At 38.5% G+C, this 26,410-nt stretch overlaps 1 protein-coding gene across 1 annotated transcript in view; it reads right to left on the bottom strand.

Moving 5' to 3' along the window:
* The window catches only part of LOC107078566 (collagen alpha-6(VI) chain), a 51,742-nt gene extending 30,959 nt beyond the window's left edge, over positions 1-20,783 (bottom strand). Inside the window, exons 1-10 of the mRNA XM_015356882.2 lie at positions 20,729-20,783; positions 13,066-13,165; positions 11,293-11,391; positions 9,995-10,585; positions 8,932-9,552; positions 7,514-8,077; positions 5,582-6,130; positions 3,235-3,804; positions 2,322-2,894; positions 1,300-1,643 (exon numbers count right to left, since the gene is read on the bottom strand). Coding sequence (XP_015212368.2) covers positions 1,300-1,643; positions 2,322-2,894; positions 3,235-3,804; positions 5,582-6,130; positions 7,514-8,077; positions 8,932-9,552; positions 9,995-10,585; positions 11,293-11,391; positions 13,066-13,087 — 3,933 coding nt within the window. The 5' untranslated portion in view covers positions 13,088-13,165; positions 20,729-20,783. The remainder of the gene's footprint in view (positions 1-1,299; positions 1,644-2,321; positions 2,895-3,234; positions 3,805-5,581; positions 6,131-7,513; positions 8,078-8,931; positions 9,553-9,994; positions 10,586-11,292; positions 11,392-13,065; positions 13,166-20,728) is intronic.
* Positions 20,784-26,410: the final 5,627 nt, after the last annotated feature.

Genomic DNA, 26,410 nt, shown 5'->3' with positions numbered 1-26,410 from the left:
GATCTCCCAGGCTCCCAAGAAGCAGTTAGAATGAGTGAATGGATGTTTTATCCAGTCCGATCAGGGTTCCTTGCCTCCCTAGTGTCGTTAGACTTTATGACTCGGTTTTCATTTTGCCGTTTACTGCAACTACATTGCATGAAAGGGACAAAGCGGTTATCCCAATATCTTTCTGCAGGCGCGAAGGTGGAGTGAAACTAATACATCCATGATATTGGAAATTTCGAGAGGGGTGACGACAACCAAACCGCTTTCTCCCAGCTGTCGAAATCCCACTCATTCTCAACGTCATTTCTCATTTGCTCTTTTTGCACTTCGTCTCATCCCTCTTCCTCCCCATCTGCACCTCTGAAGCTGCCTGTTGCTTCACCCCGCCGTCCCAGCCTCCTGTTCCTGTGGCTGAGGGGCTGACTCTCAGACATGGGGTCAAGCTTAATGTCGCTGTATCTAAACACTCAATAAACATGCTCAAACACATCTAACTCTTGGGCGTCATCATTCCTCATGAAACACTATCTGACAAATGATACAAATCCCATCACATAGGAACATATGCTATTTAAATGCAAGTAGTACAAGTTCTTTAAAATTTTTAAACATTTTTAATAGATACAACAATAATATTCCTTGTCCCCCGTACAGCATACTACCATTGTCTGTGACCAAAACTGGAAGACATTTGGCTTCATATTGTATTTGTTTCATTTAATTCCAAGTAGGTAACAGTGTCCAAGCCAATAAATATGGATAAGTAGCCATAAAATTAAAATAATAGCCTTGAGGAAAGGGTAGCATTCATTTATGTGACAGGAAAATTATGGTTTGCAGACTACTCCGTTGTCTAAGGTGTTTGCCCCTGTACTACTGTACAAGTGAAAACAAATCTCAAACTTTTTACAAGTACCTGAATACAGAACAAAAGGTGCAAGAATAGACAAGTGTTTTTTTTATCATGCTGTTTACAATTAGAATTTCCTTCTGCTTATGGTTGTAGATTCAGAAGGCATGAAGACACATCAATTAGGCTAATTATATATCATATTGAATATGATAAAAATGTCCCAAAGGTTAAAATTAAGCATTATAGGTTAATTGTAACCAAATTGTTAAATTACTGCATTATATAGCATAGGCAGAAGTGTCACATTATTCAATTTTGTTTGACAATAAACACAATTGCTTTTTGCATGCAATGAAAAGATGGTATTGAAGCTCTTATGTTTAAGTGCAGTAAATACACTATTGCCAGTATCTTGGCATTACAATCACAAATTGCAACTATGAAATATAAACACTCACCTTGGTGTTTGATTTTGTTTCACGTTTTAACTTCTCCCAGAGGGACTCCAGGTATACTTTATTAAGAAGAGAGGGCTCTTTGACTCTTAGTTTTATCAAATCATCAATGAAATCTTTTTTAAAGTTTTGAAATTTGGTATTATACTCCTTATCTGTGTTGTTAATACTAAACCCAAAACTGATTTGTATTGGCGATGAAGGAGTACAGCTAACTTCATGAGGAGAGTTAATTTCCTGTAAAATATTGAGGAGGAATACATCCAAGTAATGTTGGACAGAAAGTAATGATGTCCCTACTGCTTGGTTTGTAATGTCAATACCAACTGCGATGTCAACACTGCAGTCTGAAAGAAACAATGTAGATATATGTTAAAAATTTAATAACAACATACAAGTCTTCAGTATTTGGTTCTGTATACAGTGCATGCCTTAAGCTAATCAGCATTACTAAATTGTTCAGCATCGACGGCCTTTCTATGTTATCTAAAAGTAAATGTTTTTAAAATTAATTATAACACTTTAGTATTTTTAGAAACTTAGCATTTGAAATAAACAATGGGATATAAGATAAAAGTGAATTTTACAATTAATAAACATAAAAAATCTTTAGATTGATTATGGTCTTTTTTCAACCATTGCTTAATTGTAAAAAAGGATTGCACCCAAACTTTAACTACTATTTTTTGTTGAATTTATGATTCCATAAAATAAAATATAAAAAATATTAACAGTTAGCAGTTTAATAAGCAGTTCTTTCCCAGTCTACTTCCTAGCTTTTTCTTTGTGCTCCCAATTATACCTCATTGATAAGAGACAATATCTATAAAGTACAGGTCTTACAAGCTGGATTTGGACAAATCCAGTGCCCAGTGTATTTTAAATTATGTGATTATGGTCATCTGTAACATTTCAAATGCTTTAAACAAACATGTCCTATTTTGTCCTAAACAAACATGTCCTATTTTGACAACATATCTAACAATTTTATTTAACAGTCTTGACTGAAAACATTCAGTACTCACTGGTGGGCTTAAACGGTTGGTCACATAGATCTCTGGAAAGCCTCTTTTTAATGTGGTCCAGTTGATCAAAATTGTCTACCTTATACACCCTGTCCGGACTTCCAGCAATCTCCGTGAGCTGAGTGGCATCCATTCTACCTACGCCTAATGCATACAGGTTTATATTGTCTTTTCGGAGATCTTGAGCTGCCTGCGAGACTGAATCCTGCGATTCTCCATCAGTGATCACAAGTAAATACTGTTCAACTCCCTTATGTTTTCGGCTGCCGGCAGCCCTGGTAAAGAACTCTTTCACATTTCCAAGTGCGGCTCCTATTAAAGTGTTTCCATAGATCTGTTGGGTTTGGTCTATTTCATTGTCGAATGCCAATTTGCTTTTGAATGAACCGAGATTGAAATGTCTTGTGTATTGATGGCTGTACTGAGCTAGGCCAATTTGTGCTTTTCCATTGGTGATGTCGAAACCGTCAGCCACGTTTCTTATAAAAGTCTTCATGGTGGCGAAATCTCCTGGGTCAATGCTGCTAGAACCATCAATTAAGAAGACAATGTCCACCTCCCCATGTTCACAATCTGAAAATAGAATTTAAAAACAAATAATTAAATAATTATAGAATAAACATATTTTTCATGATTTCTTTTTCTATAGTATTTGCCTTATGGTGTCTTAGCAATATTTTTAAATTACCATTCAAATATCATCATGATTTTAGTGGGCAAGAAAACCTTACAATTCACTCTAAATGTACACTAAATACAGGGAATCGTGCTACATGCAGATGCACAGTACTCTTTACTTATATCCCACAACCCATAGCACCCACTCCTTGCTCTAACAAGGCTGTATGTAAATATAAGTGCATTCATTTAAATGTATTGCATGTGAAGCTGCGATTGGCTTAAGTTTACTCACATGGTGGGGTAGTTTTACAGATTATTGACGAAAAGTTCTTATATATATCTTTCAACTTATCAAAGTCTTCCACATAGAAGTAATGATCTTCAGAGCCTCCAATGACCAGAAGTTCATCTTCCGATGCATTCTTTATTCCAATAGCATAGGTGATAATACCAGATTGTCTGATGTACTGGGATGTTTCGTTCAAAAGACTCCTGTCGTGGGATTTTCCATCTGTCACTGTCACAAGCAACTGGGAGACCTTCTTCCGCCCCCCAAAAGCTTCTCCCAAACGCTCCATGGAAAAGTTCATGGCTGCTGCTGTGTACGTCTCTCCTGTTAATTGCGTCATCCCTCTGATTGCTTGAATGAGTGATTGCTTGTCAAAGTTTTCTTTCAAATCAAAGACTTTCTCAGTCTGATTGCTGTACCTGGTGGCCCCAATCCGTACTTTATCTTCGCCAATGTCCGAGTTATTTACCACAGCATACATGAAGTCCTTCATGCTTTCAAAGTTGGTGGGTGAGATACTTGAAGAGGTGTCTATGACAAACATTATATCTGCAACATTTATGTCCAGGCATTCTGTAGATTAAACAAGATCATTTTAAAGTAGTTGGTATTAGTAGTTAAAATAGTAATACTGAGTAGTATATAGTGTTTAAAATTAAAAGAACTTCATCACTTATAATTTAAATACCAGGAAGATAACAAAACCTTTTTTAGTAGCAAGTGCTCTGACATTTTAATGAACAGCCAAACAGTTTACTTCATTATTCCAACTAACATTTGTCTTCAACAAGGCTGTTCAACAAGGAGGCTACTGCGAAGGTCATAGGTTAGTAGCATGTAAGACTACGTTCGGAAGCAGTACAATCAATCAATCTGTGACACGCACGTCACACCAGGCGCAGATGCTTTCCTGCTTGTCTTACAGTCAGAAAGACTGTTCACTGGTCTCTGAGCCCCAGATGCAACAGGCTATTCCAGTTCATGCTTAAATGTTCAATAGAGCTTGTGTCTCGTGAAAAGGCCATTTAAAAAAAAACTAAAAAACATGGTCCCTTGGAGCCACTAATAGAGCATACCAGTAACAAGTAGGAAAGAAAGAATCAGTGAATTTGTGCTGCTATTTGGTGTGATTTATTTCTAGGAGCCAAAAAGCCACAAAGTAGTCATGGAATTAACTGTTCCAATTTTTAGCTTTTCCTTTACTTCAAGGATTATGTCAATTTTGTTAACATTCTGTTGGCACTCAAACTGAAGGATATCCAACCCCATTGATGATAAAACTGCTGTGATCCTCTCCTACAGCTACTGGAGATAAGACTACAGTAGATGCTTCCCAGAGTGAAACAAGTAACTTCAATGTCTGAAGAAATTAGTTAATAGAGTCTCTGAGGTAACCCACAATGAAGTCCCATACGGTGTTAGGGGGGTCTGAACTTGGCTTTTTTAAAACAGTCAGTGCAAGTAGTCTGCCTTGGGTCTAGTTATGAGAATGACAGGTGTTGAGGATTTGGTTCATCCTGTGGTCTAGCACTAAGGATTATATGCTGATGATCAGGCTGTTGACGAAAGGGTCCATCTGTTTCAATTTAGTTGATCAAGTTGATCAAGTTAATGAATCACTAGATTTTTCCTGTTACCAAGAAAAATATTTGGCAGAATTCTGGCAAGGTGCAGACCCACTCTTTCTTTTGGCCTGTCATGTGACCTAAAGTTCAATTTCCTGTCTTGGACAATGCTGATCGTAGTCACATGTTTGAATCTTTAGTCTGGTTTCAACTGAGAGGCCAGAGCAGAGAAAATGAGCAAAACTTATGTCCTTACAATGCCTAATAAAATCCTGAAATCATAGCAGGTGATCGGTTCTCATGTCATCAGTTGTAGTGTCCTTCCTCACCCGGCATTTTCTTCATTTGTTAGTTGTTTTTTGGATGATTGGCTGATTTGGATTTGAGCTAGAATCACTGCATTTATGGAATGGTTACAGTTTCTGCAGACAAAGAGATGCCTAGGGCAGGACATCAATCCCTTAAAGGTACCATCCTGGTGTGTGTCACAGACTCAGAATATGCTAATTATCAGGGATATCCATCTCAGTGGCATTCCCAGTGAATTTACCTAATCAGTAAGCCGCTAGGGTTGTTGTCTGGCTAAGGCAACAGAAAGGTTATTAAGTTCTTTAATTAATCTTCTTTAATTTTACGTGTAATAATGTATATTGCCATTACATTGCATTTCACCACACAGAAAGTTACACTGTTTTGCTTTGTTACTTTGTAACCAGGAAACAATTAGCACATTTTCTAGAGATTAGTATTTTTAGAAGAAAGTGATGCATGTAGAAACAACTTACCTTCCTTGGGAATGCAGATACTAAAGATCACCTTATCTAATATCCCAAATAAAGCTTCATAATTCTGAATGTAAAAGATGTTTGCCGGGGAGCCACTTATTTCCTCCAGCTGAACATAATTTGCACCAAAAACACCAATTGAGAAAATAAAAATCCCCTCATTTCGCAGAGCTGCTGCAGGTTGTAGAACTTCATCTTGAGCTTCACCATCTGTTATTACAATAAGGATCTTATTGACGTCCTTACGTGCTTTTTGAAAATTTTTAGATACTGAATGAAGGGCTTGTCCAGTCAGAGTTCCTCCACCTAGCTGGTTCATGCCATCAACAGCCTTCATTAAATCCGATGCTTGAGAGTAATCATCCAGTTCAAATTCATCCTGTTCTAGGTGACAGTACTGCTTTGCACCAATACGCACTTTGTCTCTTCCAATATCTAACTTTTGAATGATCTTTTTCATGAAATCCTTCATCTTTTGGTAGTCTTCGGATTTAATGCTCCCTGAGCTGTCAATTAGGAAGACAATGTCCGCTTGATTTTTCTTGCAAGCTGTAAAATAAATGTTTTCATTATTCTTAATAATGAATGGGCAGTAAGACATACAGTAACTACCATCATGCTCAAATCTCTAAAATGCAGCCCAGTCTTTCATAGAGGATTAAATGCTTTTTCAAAATAATCTTTGTCATCTTTGAACATCTGGGTGTTGCAGTGGACAATATTATTGTGACAATATTATTATCAATTTCCGGAACCAAGCCCTTAAAATGTACTCTTTTTTCATCAATGGAGGATACCCCAGCAGTGTGATTGACAGGGCCCTTGACCGAGCCAAAAACACCCCCCGGACCATCAACTCAATCAGGAACTCCCGCCGTAACAACCGCATTCCCTTGGTGCTTCCCTACCACCCCAACACACTTCCTATCCCCAGGACTATTAATGACAACTTTTCCATCCTACAGGATGATCCCTCCATTGGGGCCATCTTTTCTGACCGCCCCATCATCTCATATCGCCAACCACCTAATCTGCGCAACCTTCTTGTTCACAGCTCCCTTGACCGCCCCCAGCAACCATCCACACCAGGCACTTTCCCTTGAAACAGAGCTCGCTGTATCACCTGCAAGTACACAGCCACCACCCCACTCATTCAAGGCCCCTCAGGACAATTACGGATCACCCAGACAGCATCTTGTACCTCCAGCAACCTTATTTACTGTATCTCTTGCAGTAAATGCCCAGCCATCTACATTGGGGAAACAGGAAGGAGACTCGGAGACCGCTTCAGAGAACATGTTTGGGCTGTGAAGATTAAAGATCTCTCAAAGCCTTTTTTTTTTCTCATTTCACCTCTGACGGCCATGATCACACTAATCTCTCCGTCTGTGTTCTCAAGGATGGTTTTCCTAACTCCAACATCAGAAAGACTAAGGAAACTAAAATTATCCTGCGGTTAGGATTACACCTTTCCCCTTCTCTCAACGACAGAAATATTCTTCTCAATTCTCTCTATTCATTGTTGGTTTCACTTTACGCCTCCTGATTGGCCTCTCTTTCTGTCCCCTGCTCCCGCCTCTCGCTCCTCCTCTCTCCCAGCTTTTGTTCACCTGCTACATAATTGCTTACTGCCCTGTCTTTCTCACACCTGAAGAAGGCTCCATGGCTGAAACTTGTTTTCTTTCTTCTCTTTTCAGCATGGAATAAACCTATTACTTGTTCCAATATTATGATGTTAATAAGAACTGAACTGGAATGAGACCCAGGTATCATACTGACCTACCAGGAACGGATTAGACTCCCTGATCCCATTACATTTCCTGGTTTAGCGCACAATTTTTATTGAGTAGACTTTTTTTTCTCATTTACACATTTGTAAGTTGAATCTTAGAGTGCTCATGAATGTCAAACAAGTCATAATTACTTTCTTACCTTCTTCAAAACAGATATCCTGAGCAATATCATTCTTTATATCTTTCAGAAAATCAAACGTCTTCGTATACTTGTACCTGTGATCTGACCCTGCAATTGCTTTAAGTTCTTTTTCAACTGCTGCACCAACACCAATAGCATAAGTGATAACTCCATCTCTTCTCAGTTGTTCTGAAGTCATATTTACATCCACAGGATCATGTGAAGCACCATCAGTTAAGGTTATAAGGAACTGAGGTACTTTCCATGGTTTTATTTTTACTGATGTTTTCAGCCATTTCTGCATTTTACCGAGAGCTTTTCCTGTATATGTGTTTCCATACTGCTGGCGGATATTTTCAATGGCACCTTGCACTTTTTTCTTGCTGCTGTGCTCAGTTTCTCTGAATTCCAAGTGGTAATCAGTTGAGTATTGGGCTATTCCAATACGGATATGATCAGGTCCAATGTTGAAGACATCAACCACACCAATTAGAAATGTCTTAACCTCTTCAAAATCATTTCTTCCGATACTTGTGGACCCATCAATAAGAAAATATATATCTGCTTCTTGTTTTAAACATCCTGTATACAAAATGAAAAATGGCAATATTTAGTTGAAATAATATGAAAAACTGTCAATTAAACTATCATTCTGAAAGCAAAAAAAGATAATGTTAAGGACAAGAGGTAAAAGTTTAAATTCACACTACAACAGTTTCCTGAAATCTAGGTTAGATGCTACTTTAAAGTCTTTGGATGAATTTGAAACAGTTTATGACAAACCCTAGGTGTGATAAACAGATTAGAATATGCTTCAACTTGCAACTGTCAATAAAATACTACAATACTAAAAACATGCATTGCATGAAAACTACTAAATTGGATCTCTGCAGAAGATAAATATGTTTGATTGACTAATTCCCTCCCGTGTTTTAGAATTATAAATTCATCACCTAATAGATTTTTAGTTAAAAATAAAGGCAAGCAAATTCAGGTTAAAGGTCTCTGTGCTGACGTTGTTGGAAATTTAGAATTTTGACTAAGCATTCAGAAAGTTAAAACCATCAATTAACATGATATATACACAGGGTACTGCAAAAATGTTTATAATACCACAAACAACACAAATAAGCCAAGATTAAAGACCTTTAAAAGAACATACTTATAAAGGCATTTACTGCAAAGTGCCATTGATCACAATATTCTAAAAATAACACATGTATTTAAAATGTAACAATAAATTACTCTAATTAAATCTAAAACCTAATTAATTAATTAGTCAAAAATACTAGCCAAAAAATGTACAAAATGTCAAATAATAGGGCAGCATACTAGAGGGTTAATTTCAGTGCTCAATATAATAGTCAACTGTAACTTTTATAAATTGAAATGAAAATAGTCTTTCCAGAGAATGTCGGTGCCAACGTTAATATTACCTCTTTTCAGCTTGTGGGTTTCTTCGGGGACATTAGTTACTCCTCTGATGATGAAAGAGCAAATCTTGGTTGCTATAAACTCTTGAAGTCCTGATAACTGTAAGAAAGTCTTTGTAGTGGAGAGGTATTCTCCTGGAGGATGTGACACAATTTGACTGAGCTCGTCTTTGTCAGCATTTTGGATTCCCACAGCGAAGACCGTCACTCCGGCACGGCGAAGAGCAGTGGCTGCCTCACTCACATTGTCGGTGGACTGGTTATCCGTGATCAGAACTGCAATTTTGTGTACAGCTGTTCTGCTACCCTTTTCTTTTGTAAAAAGCTTCTGTGCTGCAAACCGTAAGGCTGCACTCGTATTGGAAATCCCTCCAGCTCCACTGTACTTCAGTTCCTTTATGTGCTGCAGAACGTCCTCCCGACGTCCGTAGCTGTTCAGGTAGAACTCCACGTGAGGCTGGTCAGAGTACATTGCGAGGCCAATCCTCATGGTGCTGTTGGACACGTTGAAGGAACTAACAGTTTTATACAGGAAAGACTGAATCTGCAAAAAGTTTCGGATCCCATTGTCGGTAGAATTGTCAACTAAAAACACGATATCTGCGATTTTTGACTTATTGCACACTAAAAAAAAAGAGAGAACAAGAAAAAGGTGATTAGGTATTTCCTTGAGATTTTTGAGAAAAGGTCTGAATTACATTTTCCAATTACATTTCCATTTTCTTTTCTGTAAAATGACTTTAACATTTTCTTTACAATTATTTAATTTTTTTGTACTAATAGTTCATGCTGATTCATTTTTACTCATCTGTTTTTCAGTAAACTTGTCCAAATGGCATTTGACTACGAGTGCGTACACACATACAGTGTAGACCTCAGGCCCAAACCATTGTCTTATATTCAGTTTATCCTGTATACAGTATGTCCTGTACATGCAGTGATCTAGAGAGCTCCCTATGGGTATTTAAGCACCTGCTTGTTTTGACTATATGGCCCTATAGTTACTATATAGTTTGTTAAATAAAATCAGCCACAAAAACCACAAGAAATCAAGAAAACAAATTACCGGCTGGTGGTTCGCCCATTAGTTCAAGGTGATTCTGGACTTCATTTTTGATGATGTTGGTCATATTCTGTGAGAGCTTTATGAGAGAAACATTCTGGAAGGTTAAATGAGGCATGCCCATTTCTTTCAACTCTTTAGGGTCAGAATTCTGAAGTCCTATGGCTATGATTTTGACCCCTTCGTTTTTTATCATGGTAACAGCTTGCTGAATATCATCCTGCGACTTTCCAGAGGTCACAACAACTAAAAACTGAGGGTACCCTTCACCCTTGCGACTCCCAAAGGACTCGTTGAAGTGCACTTTGTATGCGTGTGTGAGCCCAGTGCCAGTTTTCAGATTTCCACCCTTGTGAACGAAATTCTTTCTGATGTAGTTTATGACTTGACTCTTTGTTTTGAATGTGTTGAGAAAAATTTCCTCCTTGGCATCATCGCTGAACTGCGAGATACCTATGCGGTATTTATTAGTTCCGATATCCAGGTCTCCTGCAACTTTGATAAGGAAGTTTTTCACCTGCTTAAACAATTCACCCTCGACCTGCTGGGAACTATCAATTAAAAACACAACATCTGCAAAGGGGGATGCTGTATCTGAAAAGAAAAAATAAGAGAATGATGAATGATAACTGAACCTTCTGTCCTGGATTCCTTTGTTAATACTGTATATGTCACATTAACATACTGTATACAGTTTTTCTTTTTAATAGTCACAGTTTGATGTGTCAGCTCTTATTAAAGATAGTGTTCAGCAGTGTATGGATACTTTAAGCCCATGCAATACAAATCAATACATCGTAATTGCCCCTGGTCGATGATGTTTGTAGTTGAATACTGCAAGTTATCGTGAATCAAGGTCTCATGACTTTGTCATTTTGTGAACCACTCTGTTGTGCATCCTGCATTCTAGTGCGGTTTTGCTTCACACTCTGGTCCACTTACAGAACTCCCGGAATTCTTGCATTTATTTCTTTGACCTCCTCTGGCAAACTTTACTATGATGTTCATCCCCCAGCAGTGTGGTCAGTGTGACAGCTCTCCATTGACTGGGGAAACTAGATCATGCTCTTATTTGTCCCCAGTTTCCTGTATAGTTTCTTTGCAATTTAGAAGCATTGGAAGCATGTGCTTTACAGTACTTTGTTCTCAAGACTGATTTGAAAGATTGACCGTGACTGTATGTAATACCTGATAGTAATACATGATAAAATGATAAATAATTTTTTAACAGGAATCTGAACCCTTTACCATCTGAATTTAAAAACAAAAAAGCAAGAAATGATAAAGCAGTGAGGTTCTACCAGGTTTCTGAGCTGTGCATGATGGCACCCACAGGAACGACACCAGTGACAGAAGCCAAACAGCCTCCATCTTCACTGACTGCTCTTTCTTTACTCTGTCTAAAAACAAAAAGCCCATTAATGCATTACTGAACAAACACAGCAATAACAGAGATCCTGGATACTTCTGCTTTTCTCTTCGGCATTTTACTCTGAATTTACTGATTTATATTTCAAGGGGATGTTTTTCTCTTTAGAAGACAACATACTGTATAAAGTTGAACAATGATGGGTTTGACAAACACAGTGTGGGTGGCAATAGAGTGTGATCCTTTTTTATTTTTGCAACAGGTATCCCTGAATCCCGTATTTGTGGATCAGTGTTTTATTATCAATATTTTATTTTTCATTGTTAAATATATGGATACATTATTTTTAAATCTTAAATTCATACCATATATACTTTTATAAAGTAATTTTTTGTATTCCATTCCCCCCTTAGCATGCTGTATACAGCACAGTATTTTCAAATTGCATTTACATTGATTAACACAAAATTAGAACAAAGATGTCGATTACTAACACACCCAACTTAAACAAGATAAATTATTTTCAGATTTATACAAAAAAATAAATAGGGCAAAAACTGAATGGTTAAATCAAGTTTAAGTTTGAATAAATACTTTCTGTACTATTAACATGGATGAAATACAATATGTACAGTAGAAAAGTCAAAGACTTAAGTTGTATCTTGGCATTTCTCAAAATGACCTATTCCATTTTTGTAATGTATATTAGATTTATAATTGTTAACAGCTTTGGAGCCTTCAAAACAAATAGATCTTGAATTATCACATTTTCTCTGCTTATTAAATGCAATCCAGATGCATTTAAAAGCAGTGTCAGAAATTTTGAAAGTGCTAAAGAAGGTCAGAGGACACACCAGTCTAAATGGTTTTGAAAAATGTCATGCCTGAAAAACAAATAACACTGCGAAATCATGGTATACCATACAAGTCTCAGTGCTGTTGTTCTTTTGGGACTTGCAGAAGTATTTGGACTAATTATCTTTGTGCAGTTTCTGTATTTCCCAGCCAAGTACAGCAACATCCTGTTTGAATCGTGAGCGAATGCAACTACAAGATAAATTGTGAATGGCAGAAAAAAAAACCCTTAGGCTAAACATGCTGCTCTTGAACTAGATCAGTGCTGAAACTGATATGTGTAGAATGTAATTTCGTTGTCACATCCTCTATATACATTTGCTCAAGTGATTTAGTGCACTCTAGTTTCAGTAAACTTCCTTTCATACCAGAATGCTGTCTCCAGTAACTCATCTGTTCTCCCCTTACTCGTATTGCTTTCTCTTCTCACAAGCTTGAATCTCTTGTTGTTGTAGCATTTCGTCGATGCTATTATTTAACTTGCATTGCATACTGTAGGCCATGACAATCCGAAGACAGCTTTTATTTCTACTAAATGAATGATTGTTTTAAAAAAACAGAAAAATAAGATGTGTTGTTGTTTCTCTGTAATAAACACTAATATTGAAGGTGTAATATGCAGACCTAGATTTGCAGATGAGGTTTATACTACACTGCACACTGCATTCATTTTCTGTTGGCTGTACTTATAAAATATTTTAGCTCTTCTGGTAACGTAGTTCCATCAGTACACTTTACAAAAATTGAAATTCAGAATTTAGATGACACTAATTACTATATGATAATTAATCAAAACAACTTAGTGTTTGATACCTAAAATAACCCCCTGCATTACCTTTATTGAACTTACCTCCGTGCACATGAAGATTCATGTTCTTCCGGCAGACAGTTTGACAAGATGCGCAGGTCCCACTAGATCTGAAATCAGCCGACTTGGGAACCGTCACAACCTAACAAGAGACATCATTTTACTATTCAAACAGTGAACACATTCTTTACGTTTCCATAGGTGGTTTCACAGGGGACTTCTTAAAAATCGAGGACTATTTCTAAGAGCCCTGGTATCATAAACTACTGTGGCGGAGCAGCGCAAACCGGGTCGGGCGGAGAGGCCGGCACCGGAGGAGAAGCAGGAGCCAGGCGAGCGGCTTCACAAAGGTGGAGGGCTTACTCTCCCTGCGCTGCTCACCAGGGAGAGACAGAGGCAGAGACCGCAGGGAGAGAGAAAGGGGGAGCGCAGCTTCTCTTAACAGGACGAGCGCTAAGGGGGCCCCCCTTTTCGTACAGCGGAAGGGAGGAAGCCGTGACTCCCAAGGTCATGGGGTACCGGCACCGTCCATAACTCCAGTGGGCAGCAGAACCCAACAGTATGAATATGTGTATGCTCCCAGGGGCAAGAAGGAAAGATGATAATCACTGAACAGAGTGTACATACACTCACATTCTGGCAAAACTGCACACCTGTAGAGGGAGGACTGCGCCTCGCCTCACTGTTGCACATACTGTGGTGGTTCTGCTCCAGATTGTGCCTCAAAAAAGGTCCCTTTACAATCAGTGGGTTTGTGAAACAAAACGTGCACTTGGAGAGTACACGTACTCAGAAACGGAACCCAGCCCTCAACTCCAGAGCAAGAAGCTAAACGGGGAAAATACAAGTTGAGAAAGTGAGGAGCGTTTCTTTAAGACCTGTGGTGTTAGCTTAGCTCCAAAGAGCATGAGGACTACCTTACTTCAAACACGACCTTTGCTTGAGAAGGTTTAATCGAAACCTGTTCCACTTTAAAATAGTTTAAAAAACAGTCTGGATTAGTGGGATTGAGGGCACTCACATCTTCAAAGTTTCAGAAATATCCCATGGTGGGAAGTAGAGTCAGTGCTTGGATATTTAGCACAAAGTGCGGTTTGCAAATCAAGAGAACTTGTGTTCACATTTCACAATGCATAAGTAAGTCCTCATCTAGAATATAACTTTCTATTTAGTCGCCACACCGCAAAAGTAACAGGCAGTTGCATGATTTCCCAAAAAGTTAAAAGATCAACTGGAATTATTCTCAGTCTCAGAGAACTGCAGACAACTTGAAGAAAGTCTGTTGAGCAGAAGCCTGATCAAATGGATACCTAAAAGAGAGTTCATTTATGAAGGAGAAGGAAAAAAAAATCTTTCGTACAAAGAGTGTTTGGTGCCTGGAAAAAGCTGCTCATCCAAACTCCAGGCTCCTTCAGGAACCAGTTGGCTTCTTCCTTGTTGGGTGTCTTTCTTATGATTTTAAACTTATTCCGCCTGCCAGCAAACCAGCAGGTTTCACCATCTGTTAAATATTTAGATCCTTCCCATTCCACCCACCCTCCCTCCACACTTCCCCTGGCTGGTTTCGCGCACCGCGTCTTGAGATCGAGACCGACAGCAGGCGTGCCTGCACACTAATACTGTACATCACCTGCAAGCCCCAGTAGGAAAGTCACTCTTTCTCAAAAGTGGAGCAGGTCTGGAAACAGGAGGATGAGACAGACGAAATCCCAGCGCTGAAGGAGCAAGCGATTTGAATCTTCACTCCTGGATACCTACGGCTACACTTCAGCCCTCCAGTGAATCACCTTGTGCACTTCATGACATATAACCGGTTTTTGAACATGGAAGGCAGATGCCAATGTCTCAATCCATACAGATGAGTAAAATAATAGAACAGAATATTGATGTACACCAGCCTCAAAGATGGTTTTAAACTACATGACAGCTCAATATAATCCCATTATGGTCACACTAGTTTGTTTTATTTATGATGTCAAGAAAAATGCTACATTACCCTAAATTTCTGCTTGTACTCTTAAAAACCTTTCTTTATTACAGAGTTCAGCAGGAGACTTTTCATTCAGGGAAGGTAAACGTTAAAATGTAAAATGGGTCTGGGCATCACTGATATAGTCATTGATGTATCTTTCATACATTCTTTCTTTTGATTGTGTTAGGAGCTCCTTCAGAAAAATGATGTTAAAGGTTAGAGAACATAGAGGGTTTCGCATTTCCAATTACAGTGAATGGCAGGAGAGTACCCATTTCTACAGCAGAGAAATTTACTGTATTTTAAGTATTTTGAGAGCAGTAATTTGTGCACCAGTAAAACAGCTGCCCACAGTTCTTGATCAGACCCACCTGAGTTCAGAGTCCTTACTATTACTCCCCCTGCTCCTCAATATGCATACTGTACTGCATATACTTATATATACTCTGTAATACACATCCAGTGAGTACATTTCTGCTGCTTTAGAAACTTATGTCTTCAGGTAGTAAAATACAGTAGCTGCAGTCTCCTGGATGGATGTTTTTGCACACTTCTAGCATTTTGAGTTGAAACTACAAAGCCAAGCTTTCTATTGGTGAAGAAACAAATGCAACTCTTAAAAACCTTTTTGGTTTAATTATTGTAATTTAACTGTTACTCTTTGCTGTTTGCCACTCAACCAGATAAACAATCAAATAGCAAAATGGTAAACGAGTTGGGAATGTTAAATTCATCTGGGAACAGTCCTATTTTCAGTTCTAATTGTGTAGCCAGTTGACTTGAATTATTTTGAAATCTGGCACAGACTAGTGGTCTCCCACATGGATTCAGTTTTTCACTTGTCTATAGTTAAGTCTTACATACAGTTGGGCTGTACTCTGACCTTTTAAAGTCATTATTCAATCTCACTTCAACAGTCTTTTGTACTCTTAATCCTAATCTATCCATTTTGTTGACTTAAAGTATTACATTTGTTACCAGAAAAGCTTTACTTTTCAAAATCTTTATAAAAGCGATGAATTACTGGAGTTTAATAGTATGCTTTATTCCTATGTCGCAGTGTTCTTCTTTAGAAAAAAAAAAACACTGGAAAAAAAAGTGTTTGCCAAGTCTGGAAAGAAATCGTATATGATATATGTCTGCTCTAGGAATGAAACTGCTCAACTAGAACGCAAATGCAAAAATGCCTCTAATAGAAATCAAACTGTGCTGGAAACCTGCAGCAGCTCACCCATACCACTTCCTCCCCTGCTCTCCTGTTAACTTCTAAATCTCTTGACGTTCCTGCTCTCTGCCAGTCTTCTGCTATGCTTACTGACCTACTGCCTTCTTGCATTGCTTCACAATGCACGTCTTCTGCAGCAGCTGCCTGTCATTCTCTGGGTATTGCAGTCCGGGTGTTGGCGACCAGCACCACTGCTGCCGCCTGCCTTTCCCTCCCTGTCGTACAGTTTTATGTACGCCTTGCAACAATACTTTCGTTGCTCATGTCGTTTATATGAGAGCTTGGCCGGTGTTACCCCCTTGCCTGCCTTAATTCCGATAATCAGTATCTGCTGGAGATCAAGTCTTAATCGCCATCAGCTGTGGACGTCTAGCCCATATAATCGGACAGGACAGGGATCTAGGGGGAAGAGCAGAAAAAACAGGGATCTGTGCTATTTTTTTATTGCACTTCTCCTTGCAGCATGTCCGGCTCTTTCTGTATAGTTGGCACTCTGTTTTGCTGTTGTTAGCCTGGCTAAGACGGAGAGACAGCTGCAGTAGCTCCTGGCAGACTTCTCTTTTGGTATTTGTTGTTTTTAAGTATCTACAGTACATCTAGGTTGTTGTTTTTTTGTTGTTGTTTTAGTTACAGGCTGGTGCGTTCATGGGGGAATAGGTATTTTTGTAGCTGCCCTGCAAACGCGGATCTAAGCCAAGCTCTCTTCTGTTCTTGCCTCCAGTTGTTTCAGGTTCGGGTAAAAACACCACCAAATTGCCAAGAACTCTTCCCTCTTCCCCTGCTTTACCCACCATTCACATCTGTACTCTTTCACGGCCCAATAGCTCCTCCTCTCCCCCTATTACACTTCCCTTATTTCAAAATAGGCTATTTTCTTACAGCCAGATGGGCTCAGACCAAAAATGCTGCAATCCTTTGACAAACAGGCGAGTCGTAGGGTGCTGACCGAATAACTGTAACTCCTGAATTCAAGTAACCCAGCACATTTTGTCACTGCACAAAAGAAAGAAGAAACGTTTGAGACTTGCTTATTTACTGTATGTCGTTCTTCTTTGGAAAACTGAGCAGAATCTAGTATTTCTTACAAATTCATGAAAGGCAATCAATCCAGCACTGGTTGTTAAACAGCCTGCCTTGGACAGCTGGTTTGGAAGAGATGCTGCCATTGTACAGGCAGGCAAGGGCTAGACTTCCAGTCTCTAGACTTTTATATATAAGATTAAATTAATTCTTTTATACATAATAAGATTAAAATATTGTTATAGTGATTCAATACATTTCGTTCAAATTTTAATTTACCCAATTCAAAATAAACTATTCAGTAAGATATTTTTCTCACATTTATGAGTGGGTCGTAGCTCATCAATCTTAAATGTATATATTTTTTTTTGCCGATGCCAGGGGTCCTAAGGTAATGAGCCACACAACAAATTCTTCAGTTCTGATTTCAATATCCACTTCTCAGCAAGCTGACGGATTAAATTTGAAACTAAGATGGAAGCTTTGTATATTGTTTTTTGTTAAATAAAAAAACATCATTGACCAAACACGTTAAGTGCACCCTTCTGTTTTTGTTTTCCTGTGGTGTTTTTGTCCTGAGCCCTAAGAACTTTCTTTCATGGCTTGTGAGTCTTAACAGTTTTGATGTTTACGTCAAACCTCACACGGGTTTGAGGTTTGTAGTCATTTGGCAGGGATGCTGTTCACATTTTTCTCTGATTAAGAAAGATTCAAAAACTGTCCAGTTTTGCCTGTGTTTAGAACAATTGTAATTGGAAAATGGAAAGATTAACCAAGTGGATTTATATTCAGCTTTATATTTAGTTTTACAATATATTGTATGACATTGTAGTCAGGTGTGCTTCTGTAAAATACTGTATGTGCACTATTCTGTATACGCTGTGTACATACTGTACAAACTTGGGATGAAAGAATGCTCTATATTGTTCAACCCGTGTTCAACAGCCAAATTATAGTATTTTGTGTCAATCTGTATGTGTATATGCCGTGACATATGATGTTATTTGTCTTAAACTTTGCAATTTGCACGTTATTGTGGTCGGCTTACCTTTCATAAAGGGAAATTTATTTTTGTGAATCAGTGACAGCACACTCTTATGGATGGGTTATGTGTGTCATGCCTTAATCCAATCTACGTGACTGTGTAAAGATGTCATATAAATGTTGATATTAATATGCTATTTGCATCTTTCCTGGGCTGTTAAAATGGCTTATTTGGAAAATCCACTTTAATCAATAATCCAACTTGTGGAGTTTAATACAGAAAATAATGGAGTTGTTACATTTTTTGTAAGTCAGTACAAAGTAACATGCTCTACAGTGCAAAACATCCTAGACACAATCAGGAATTATTCTATGTATGTTATGAGCTTCAAACAATTCCTAAACATGCTCCACCTATGTTTCTTCATATTTAAGTAACTTATTGTTTACAATGTTTAAACAATTGATCATACCAACTCAAGATTACCTACAGTATACATGAACAGCCAACATCGTGAATTGTAGCTCTTAACCAATCGCATTTACCAATCAAATCTTATCAACTCATTATCAGATTTTTCTATTCATTGATGACTGTTCCTCCTTATACATTTTTGAAGCTGAAAGGACACTTTTGTATTGTTTATAAAATGAAAGATTTATCAATATTTATTATTTAAAAACCAAATGACTAAAGTTCAAGAAGTAGCATTCACACAGAATTGCTTTTCTACCTAAAGAAGACAAAACATGAGCTGAAAAGAACTGAACAATGCAAATTCTACTGTTTGTCTTTCTTTTTCCAATTATGGATCACAATCCTTCCAATTCAAGGCAGACATGCTCCACCGCTCCACAGTGCCACCCATTTTGAGGTATACTATGCTTTCTATGTTTTGATAAGTCATATTTATCCGTCTTGGTTATACATTATATGTCTTGATACAATATAAATGTCAGAACAGACCCTGTAAAGTGACTGAAAAACTGCAAGACCTTTTTTCTGCAAACTTACATATTTAATCAGTGCTTCTGTTCACCCAGAGACTGCCGACAATGATACAGAGTTTCTATTGTATTGATGCCTTGGTAATATTTTTAAATTAAATGTTTCATTTTAAGTATCTCGAACACTTAATAAACCTTTTTACATAAAGCCACATACATAACTTTTAAACACGCCAGTTTTGCCTGTACTACAACCCCTAAAACTATGAAGTAATAAATATTTGTCCTCATGACTTTTGTTTATGCTTCCAATGTGCAAACCTTTCAACTCTGCAACTCTTCAAAGAATGACTTTGAAAATGTGAATGTTGAAATTGCAGTTTAAGGAAAAGAAGATTTGCAATATTGAAAGCTTGCTTTTTTATTAAAGGAAATGAGATGGAGTCTGTTTTTTGTGAATCAAACTTTTTGACAGTTTAAACAGCCCTTTCAGACCACTGGACTATAATCAAAACACCCTTCTGGAGCAGGATATTCACAAAAACGCAATGCATTCAGTATATTGTACAAAAATGCAAGTTCCATTTAACTTTCTCTGCAATTTCTCTGCAGAAAATTGTTCCAAAAATATATATTTCTGTATTTTTGCATGATACTTTCAAGAAAACCTGTATTTGTACCAAAGAGAAAGTGCTCCTGAGATATTTTATTGTTAGAAATAATGTAAATGAATTAACTTATTTTAAATGATGAAATACAGAAAATATAAAAAGCGAACTATACATGCATGAAACACCTTGTCAGGTGTGAACATTTATAAATTTAAACCATAAGGAAAGATCAGAAACATTTTTTCCCTAAATATCACAGTTATGCAATACATGTTTTATTATTTATACTGCTTCACTTTCTGCTTATATTTTGCTTTCTACAGCTTTTTCTTCGATGTTTTGTTTGAATCAGTTATTTTTCCCCACAGCAACTTTTCCCCATATCGGAAAATATATAGACACACAGTGAGACTGTGCAATACATATATCATAACTTTGTTGTCCCTGGAGAAAATACACAAGCAATATGCAAGAAATAAGCTCCAAAGTAAAACCAGACACAGAAAGATTGCAACTATCATTCACAAGCATTGTTTGCTGCAACATCCATTATTCACAACAAAAAAGTAAAAATAAATAAAAAGAAAATGCAATTATATATAAATAAAAAATGGATAGAAGATCTTCAAATTCATTCCTGTCAATTTTTTTAAAACGTCGTAGAGAATACCTCTGTATTTTAGAATTATGCATGTCTGGGTTACTTTAAGCTTTTCTAACATTAATCGAGACAAACTGCAACCAAAATACAAAACAGCACTAAAACAAAGTGTTTTCAGGCGTAGGATCCTTTTATATAATTTTATGTTCCTTAATTAAATTCTGATTTGAACAAACCAAACAATGAAAATGCAATAAGGATGTATTAAAATTCAATGGTATGCCGTATCAGACCAAGTTTAAAACTGAAAGAACATTTAGACAGAAATAAATCATGCTACTTACATGCAGTGGGTTGTACTGTATGTTCTGCTCTGACCCCTCAAGAAGAAAAAGTGAAGCTCTGCTCAATCATATACTGTACTACAGAAAACCACTCCTCTCTCTGTAAGGTACCCCTCCCAAATATCTCAACAAACCATAGCACCATAAAATTCATAACAAAATAACTTCTTTCAGTTCATAAAGATGCGTCCAAATTCAGCTAGGGAAGGTGATCAAGTTTCATTTTGTAAGACTTTTGTATCCTTCCTGTAAACGTTTGCAAAGAACTGCAATCTTATTTTTAAAACAAATATTATGCTGAACAATGACGGGGTACAGGCCTATGCCACGGTACAAATTTAATCACAATCCTCACATTCCAACTCCCAGAATACGTCAATTCACATTTCCTGTTATCCAGTTGAATACTGAACGGTGTTGCAGGTCGCACTCCGTGTATCGCTGACGCATGACCAGGGTTAGCTGGCCAACCCCCAGCTCCATCTCCTTCCTGGTCAAGACACTCTGCCCACCCCATGCCCAGACATCTCTCTGGAGGCGCTCTGGAGGACATGGGGCCAGTCTCTCTTCTCTGGCACAGCCCTGATCCAGGACTCTGAAAGACCTTCTTCATGATTAAGGCTTCCATCCTCTGGATGGACAGTCACAGCACAGTTAGCCCCTGCGAGGTCCAGTCTGAAATACCCGCTGTGGACCAGCTGGAAACAGTCCCAGGGTATAGCCAGATTCTCTGAGCGAGGGACTGAACCTTTCAGTAAATGTCATTAGGCTTATAGGGGTCTTGCGCGCCATGTCAGCATCCGCACCACAGCTCAGACATAAAGAGCCTTGACCTAGGAATCAATATCTCCCTAATTCCCATTCTACACCCCGGTCCACAAAGAAACATAAATCCAGCTCACATTGTGCTTTGGCCCTCTGTGGAGTTCTTTCCAGTGTGCAGCAAAACGCTCATGCAGTTCCTAGCTCATTGGGTCTGCACTGAACCTCCAGGGAAGACATTTACTAGCTTTCTGACCCCCCTGATACAATGGAAGCCTAGGATAACTTCCCTTAGACAAGGGGCTCTTTTCTGCTCAAGCGGCGACTGCAGATGTTGACGGGACTGGGCAGCTGGCTTGCTCCCAGTGCGCATGATCTTGCTACACAAGCTGTACTCCCGGCATGCACATATGGAAACTAGTTTCACCATAAACCCAACGGAATAAAGACTGCAGTCATGTCTTCTGGCACTACAGGTCCACAACTGCTACAATACCTTCTTTTTTCTCATATGTTCTGGCTCACACCAATGACATTAAGCCACACACCAATTAACCCATTCATTTTCTGACATGACAAAAGCTCCTCAGGAACATACAGGTACGTATCTTGGCTCTGGATGGATGAGCGGAGTGTCCGTCTTTGATGTCACTGCAAGCTAGCAGGAACCTAGGGATTTCCCAGGGTCTCTGGCTCGTAGGGAGATGAGAGAAGCCCACAGGACAAATCTTAATTACATCACGGACATTGCTGGATATTACTAGGAGTACCTCATCTGACTTATTTTCTTCCAGACCAGAAGGTGAGGTCCAGGGCCAAAACAGTCAGTAACAATTTAAAAGAGTAGCAGTAAATTATGAGCAGTTATTCATCACCAGACATCAAGAAATAAGGCATTCGCTTTTTATTTATATATCAAATATATCATATATAATTAATAACTTAAAATACATACTTGGAAATCTGATTTGGGTAAGCTGTCCCTGCATGACAATGAGGAATTACAGTAAAAGCATTACACCGTGGGTTAACAAGAACAAGAAACTAATGGCATTTGAGTGCTATGTGAGTTTCCAAGTAAAGCCAGGCCAGCTGGCTTCCACTGGTGATATTATGTTGGCATCATAAAATCCAGATGCATACTTGGGCTCATTATAAGGTCCTTTAATAACTGGTAAGTCTCAGCTTGAAGGAAATAAAGACTCACGAAATTTAATGGACAAAGGCATGTAAATGAGCATTGTCAATATTTTTGTACTATTAAGATGTTTAAAATATATTTGGATGTTAACGGACCTCTGTATAACATCCCTTTTTTATTCTTTGTATTGTTGTCGCTGCTATTTTTGTTTGGCTTATTTTGGTTGAAGAGTTTAAAAACATGCAGCAGACAAAACCAGGAAATGACGACAGAGAAGATCAAATGGCTGGGGGCTCAAGAGAGGAACTGGACATGTGAAAGAAAAGCAGTTGATCAAGAACATCCCAATCGGCTATTCGCCATTACAAGACCCAGAAGAGATTATGCTTTGGTTCTCTGCAGGTGGCTGGAGCAAGAGGACAACAAGATTCATCATGGGAGAACGATGTCTGAGGGAGGGAAAACTAGGGCATTGCATTCAGAAGCAAGTTTATCCTCAAAGTCAAGCAAAACATGTTGTGTGAAACCTTTAGCAGCAAATAAACTCAGGTTTGTATATTCACTGCCACTGAGGGAGATGGGACTGAAAAACGAAGAGAACCAAAATGATCTTGAACTTCACCCAACCAATATCAAAGGGAAAGACAAGAACCTTAACAGGTGCACATCACGAACACAGCCAAAGGTGGTGTAGGGTATGACCAATACAAATGCCTGCTAAGCACAACAACAGTTAAATGCAACAGTAAAATGAAGCTGATTAGGTCTGGAGCCATGAGGTCTGCAGGACACGTAAGAAAGAAACAGTAAAACGTATAGGGTGACAGGCCAATGAACGTGTGGTAAAATAAAGACTTGCTTCAGAAGCAAAGGAAAATAAAGGCTGAAGGTCCTTAAGCTGCTCTGGGAGGAAGGGATGGTACCCTTTCAAAGACGTACAAAGCAGAACAAAGAAAACCTTGTGCAACAAGAGCAACCTTTTAAAACAACCCGTTTAACTTTGTAACAACTCTCGTTTTCCCACTGATACATTTCCAGTGATAAATTAACTAAACAGAGCCCGAGGTATAGAGACTCCCTGAAGAAACACTCCCAGATCCTTAAAAATATTAAACAGGTCTCCCCTCTGTTATCACGCCCATTCATCCCCCAGAACACAGATGGACTGAAACCACACCTAAGTGGAAAGAGACTGAACAAGCAGTGAAAAGGCAACAGCTCCATCAACACCTGGATGCCTCCTCTAGGATCAACACCTTTGAATTTTGTACACTCTTTTTCGTACTCCCATTTGGTCCAAGACTGCACTTGGAATTCTCAGAATCTTGCGGATGAAGGTTGTGTGGATGGTGCAAGTAATTAATGGCACCGTGGGAGCTGTGACTTTCAAAATTTGTCACTCGATTTCCTGATAAATTTGGAAAGCAAGATGTTCTTCAATATTGTTGCACAAAGTTAATGTGTCTTCTGAGGAATCGCATAATGGACACAACAGCTCAGATATCTGGCATCCCATGTGTCGCAGCATGTCAGGAGTACATATTTGTGATCAGTCATCACTCAACCAATTTAGAGCAAGAAGAAGAAGGAGAAGGAACACCATGTGGCCTTTCATGATTTAATTAATGTGTACCATGTGAAGTGATTACAAAAAAAATATTTTTTATTGTACCAGAAACCTACTTTTGGAAACTGCTGTTCTCCACTACATGTTATAGGGATATTTACCACATGGAAGTACAGTAAGTTGAAATGGTAATATTTTTAGAATGTGCTACTTATCCACTGCGTTACAGGGTCCTGTGACTTCTCTTCGGACAAAGAGGTCATGTTAATTCCTCTAGGTGCTGATGGCTATACATCCAAACTACTTGTACAACTGGGCCATTTCAGTCAGATCATAGCAGCATTTTCAATTTACAGCTGGTTCTCTCCAATGCAGCTCAAGAGATGCACTGGCAGTCTCCCAAGAAGTACTTCTTCACATGTCAGGTAAAACAATGGAATTCTTCTTTCATTAGCTCTCACTTTCTTTCAGTTTTGAGATGAATCAGCTCTAGGATTTTGGCGTTTATTTCCCCATCTGGGGAGCAGAGATTCTGTCAGCTCTGTTCTCTCTCTCTACGTCTTCTCCTTGACCTCCACAGCAGCAATGCCAGCAGCTGTAGTAAGGAAAAGTGGCTCATTAGCTCTCATTAGGGAGGTTTTTTTAAGGCTGCTGTACCAACCTCTTTTCTTCCAGGCAGTTTATGCTGCTGTGGTGCAATCTCCTGTCTCTGGTAGAAACTTGTAACAGACTGGTACAGTATCTCTCTTTGAGCTGGTCTTTCATAACCTAGAGCAAAGCACACAACTTACACCATTTAAGGTTCCCCTTGCAGCATAATGTTTTTTTTGCACTCAAAATCCCCCATTTAGAGAGTTCTTCATGACAACCCCAAAATACAGCACACACTTCTTCCATTGGCAAACAATTGAATGACATTGACTGGCCAAGAAAAAAATTCCTATGACCCTTATGTTCTCAGCCATGATGAAGCATATTCTTACAGGTATTCAAACACTGAGTCAAGGACAATTCACTTAGCATCACAATCACATCTTGCAAAATTTAGCAATTCACTAATAGACAAATATGAGGTCAACAACTCCATACCGATGCAGGTAACATCTGATGACTGGATCATGTCTTGTGATCAAGCTAAGCACACTGTCTCCCTGGTAGAGTCAACAGCAACTCGGGTGAATGCTTTGGATGAGATGACTTAACACCAGAGGCAGAGCAAGAAGGGTGGCTAATTCAAGGGTATTCAAGGGGGGGTGGGCTTGTGACTTTCTACACATACTCTTTGAATGAGGACGTCCGTAACATTGGATTCCATACACAATTTTAACAGTCACCTTCTCAAGCTGAAAAGGAGGTGGAAGGAAGTTGTGCGGAGACTACAAAGGGAGAAGAAGAAAGTAGACAAAAAGTTGTCCTGGGCTCGTTTGGGAACGACAGTGACCCACGTAATGCACTCCCTGGAGTCGGCATTCCAAGTCACCTCTCCACATGGGGCCAGTGGAAGGGTCTTAAAAGAAAGCACCGAGGGAATATCTAACAGCAAGTCGCCATTTTGGTTCCATTTCTTCATTGGAACTGCTGCTGGCAAGAGCCAAGTATTATTTAAGCCTAATGCGGGGATGTGTTTGCCAGTTTTTCCAAATTAAGTACATTTTGGACTGCATTCCCCGTGACCAAAATTGATGTTAAAACATTAAATACCAATCTTTCTATTCAAAATTAAGCTACACCATCACAAAAATTCAAAGCCTGTTAATTTTTGTTATGGCTTCATGTTATATTGCATAGACTACTATACCATACTTTCATGAATCATTATACTGTAAAACCTTAAGTGTTCAGAAATACCTGCTACCTCCTGGTGTGCTGCTTACAGAGTCTACTACAGTACTGTTTTTTTTTGTTACTTGTGAATTATTAATAATTGCATAAATCTAAAAATACATGCGCACATTGTTACAATGACTCCATAACCAAGCTAAGTTTCATTTCTGATTCAAACTGCATGCCTGTTTGCGAGTTTGTCAAATGTCATGTAAGGAATTGTGCCAGATTACTATAGCAATAGCTGACAAAAGCATACAAGCCTTGTTAAACTGTTTTTTTTTTCATTAAAGGCAGACTAACAGACAACATAGACCCAGATGCGTCTCTCTATTTTAATAGTTTCAAAGAGAAATTCTTCAATACAAACAGATATTGGAAAAATAAG

Source organism: Lepisosteus oculatus, chromosome 10 (assembly GCF_040954835.1).
Source record: "Lepisosteus oculatus isolate fLepOcu1 chromosome 10, fLepOcu1.hap2, whole genome shotgun sequence".
In the NCBI taxonomy this organism is placed as follows: Eukaryota; Metazoa; Chordata; class Actinopteri; order Semionotiformes; family Lepisosteidae; genus Lepisosteus; species Lepisosteus oculatus.
Note: the sequence above shows the minus strand (reverse complement) of the source record. Positions and strands in the feature narration are given on the sequence as shown.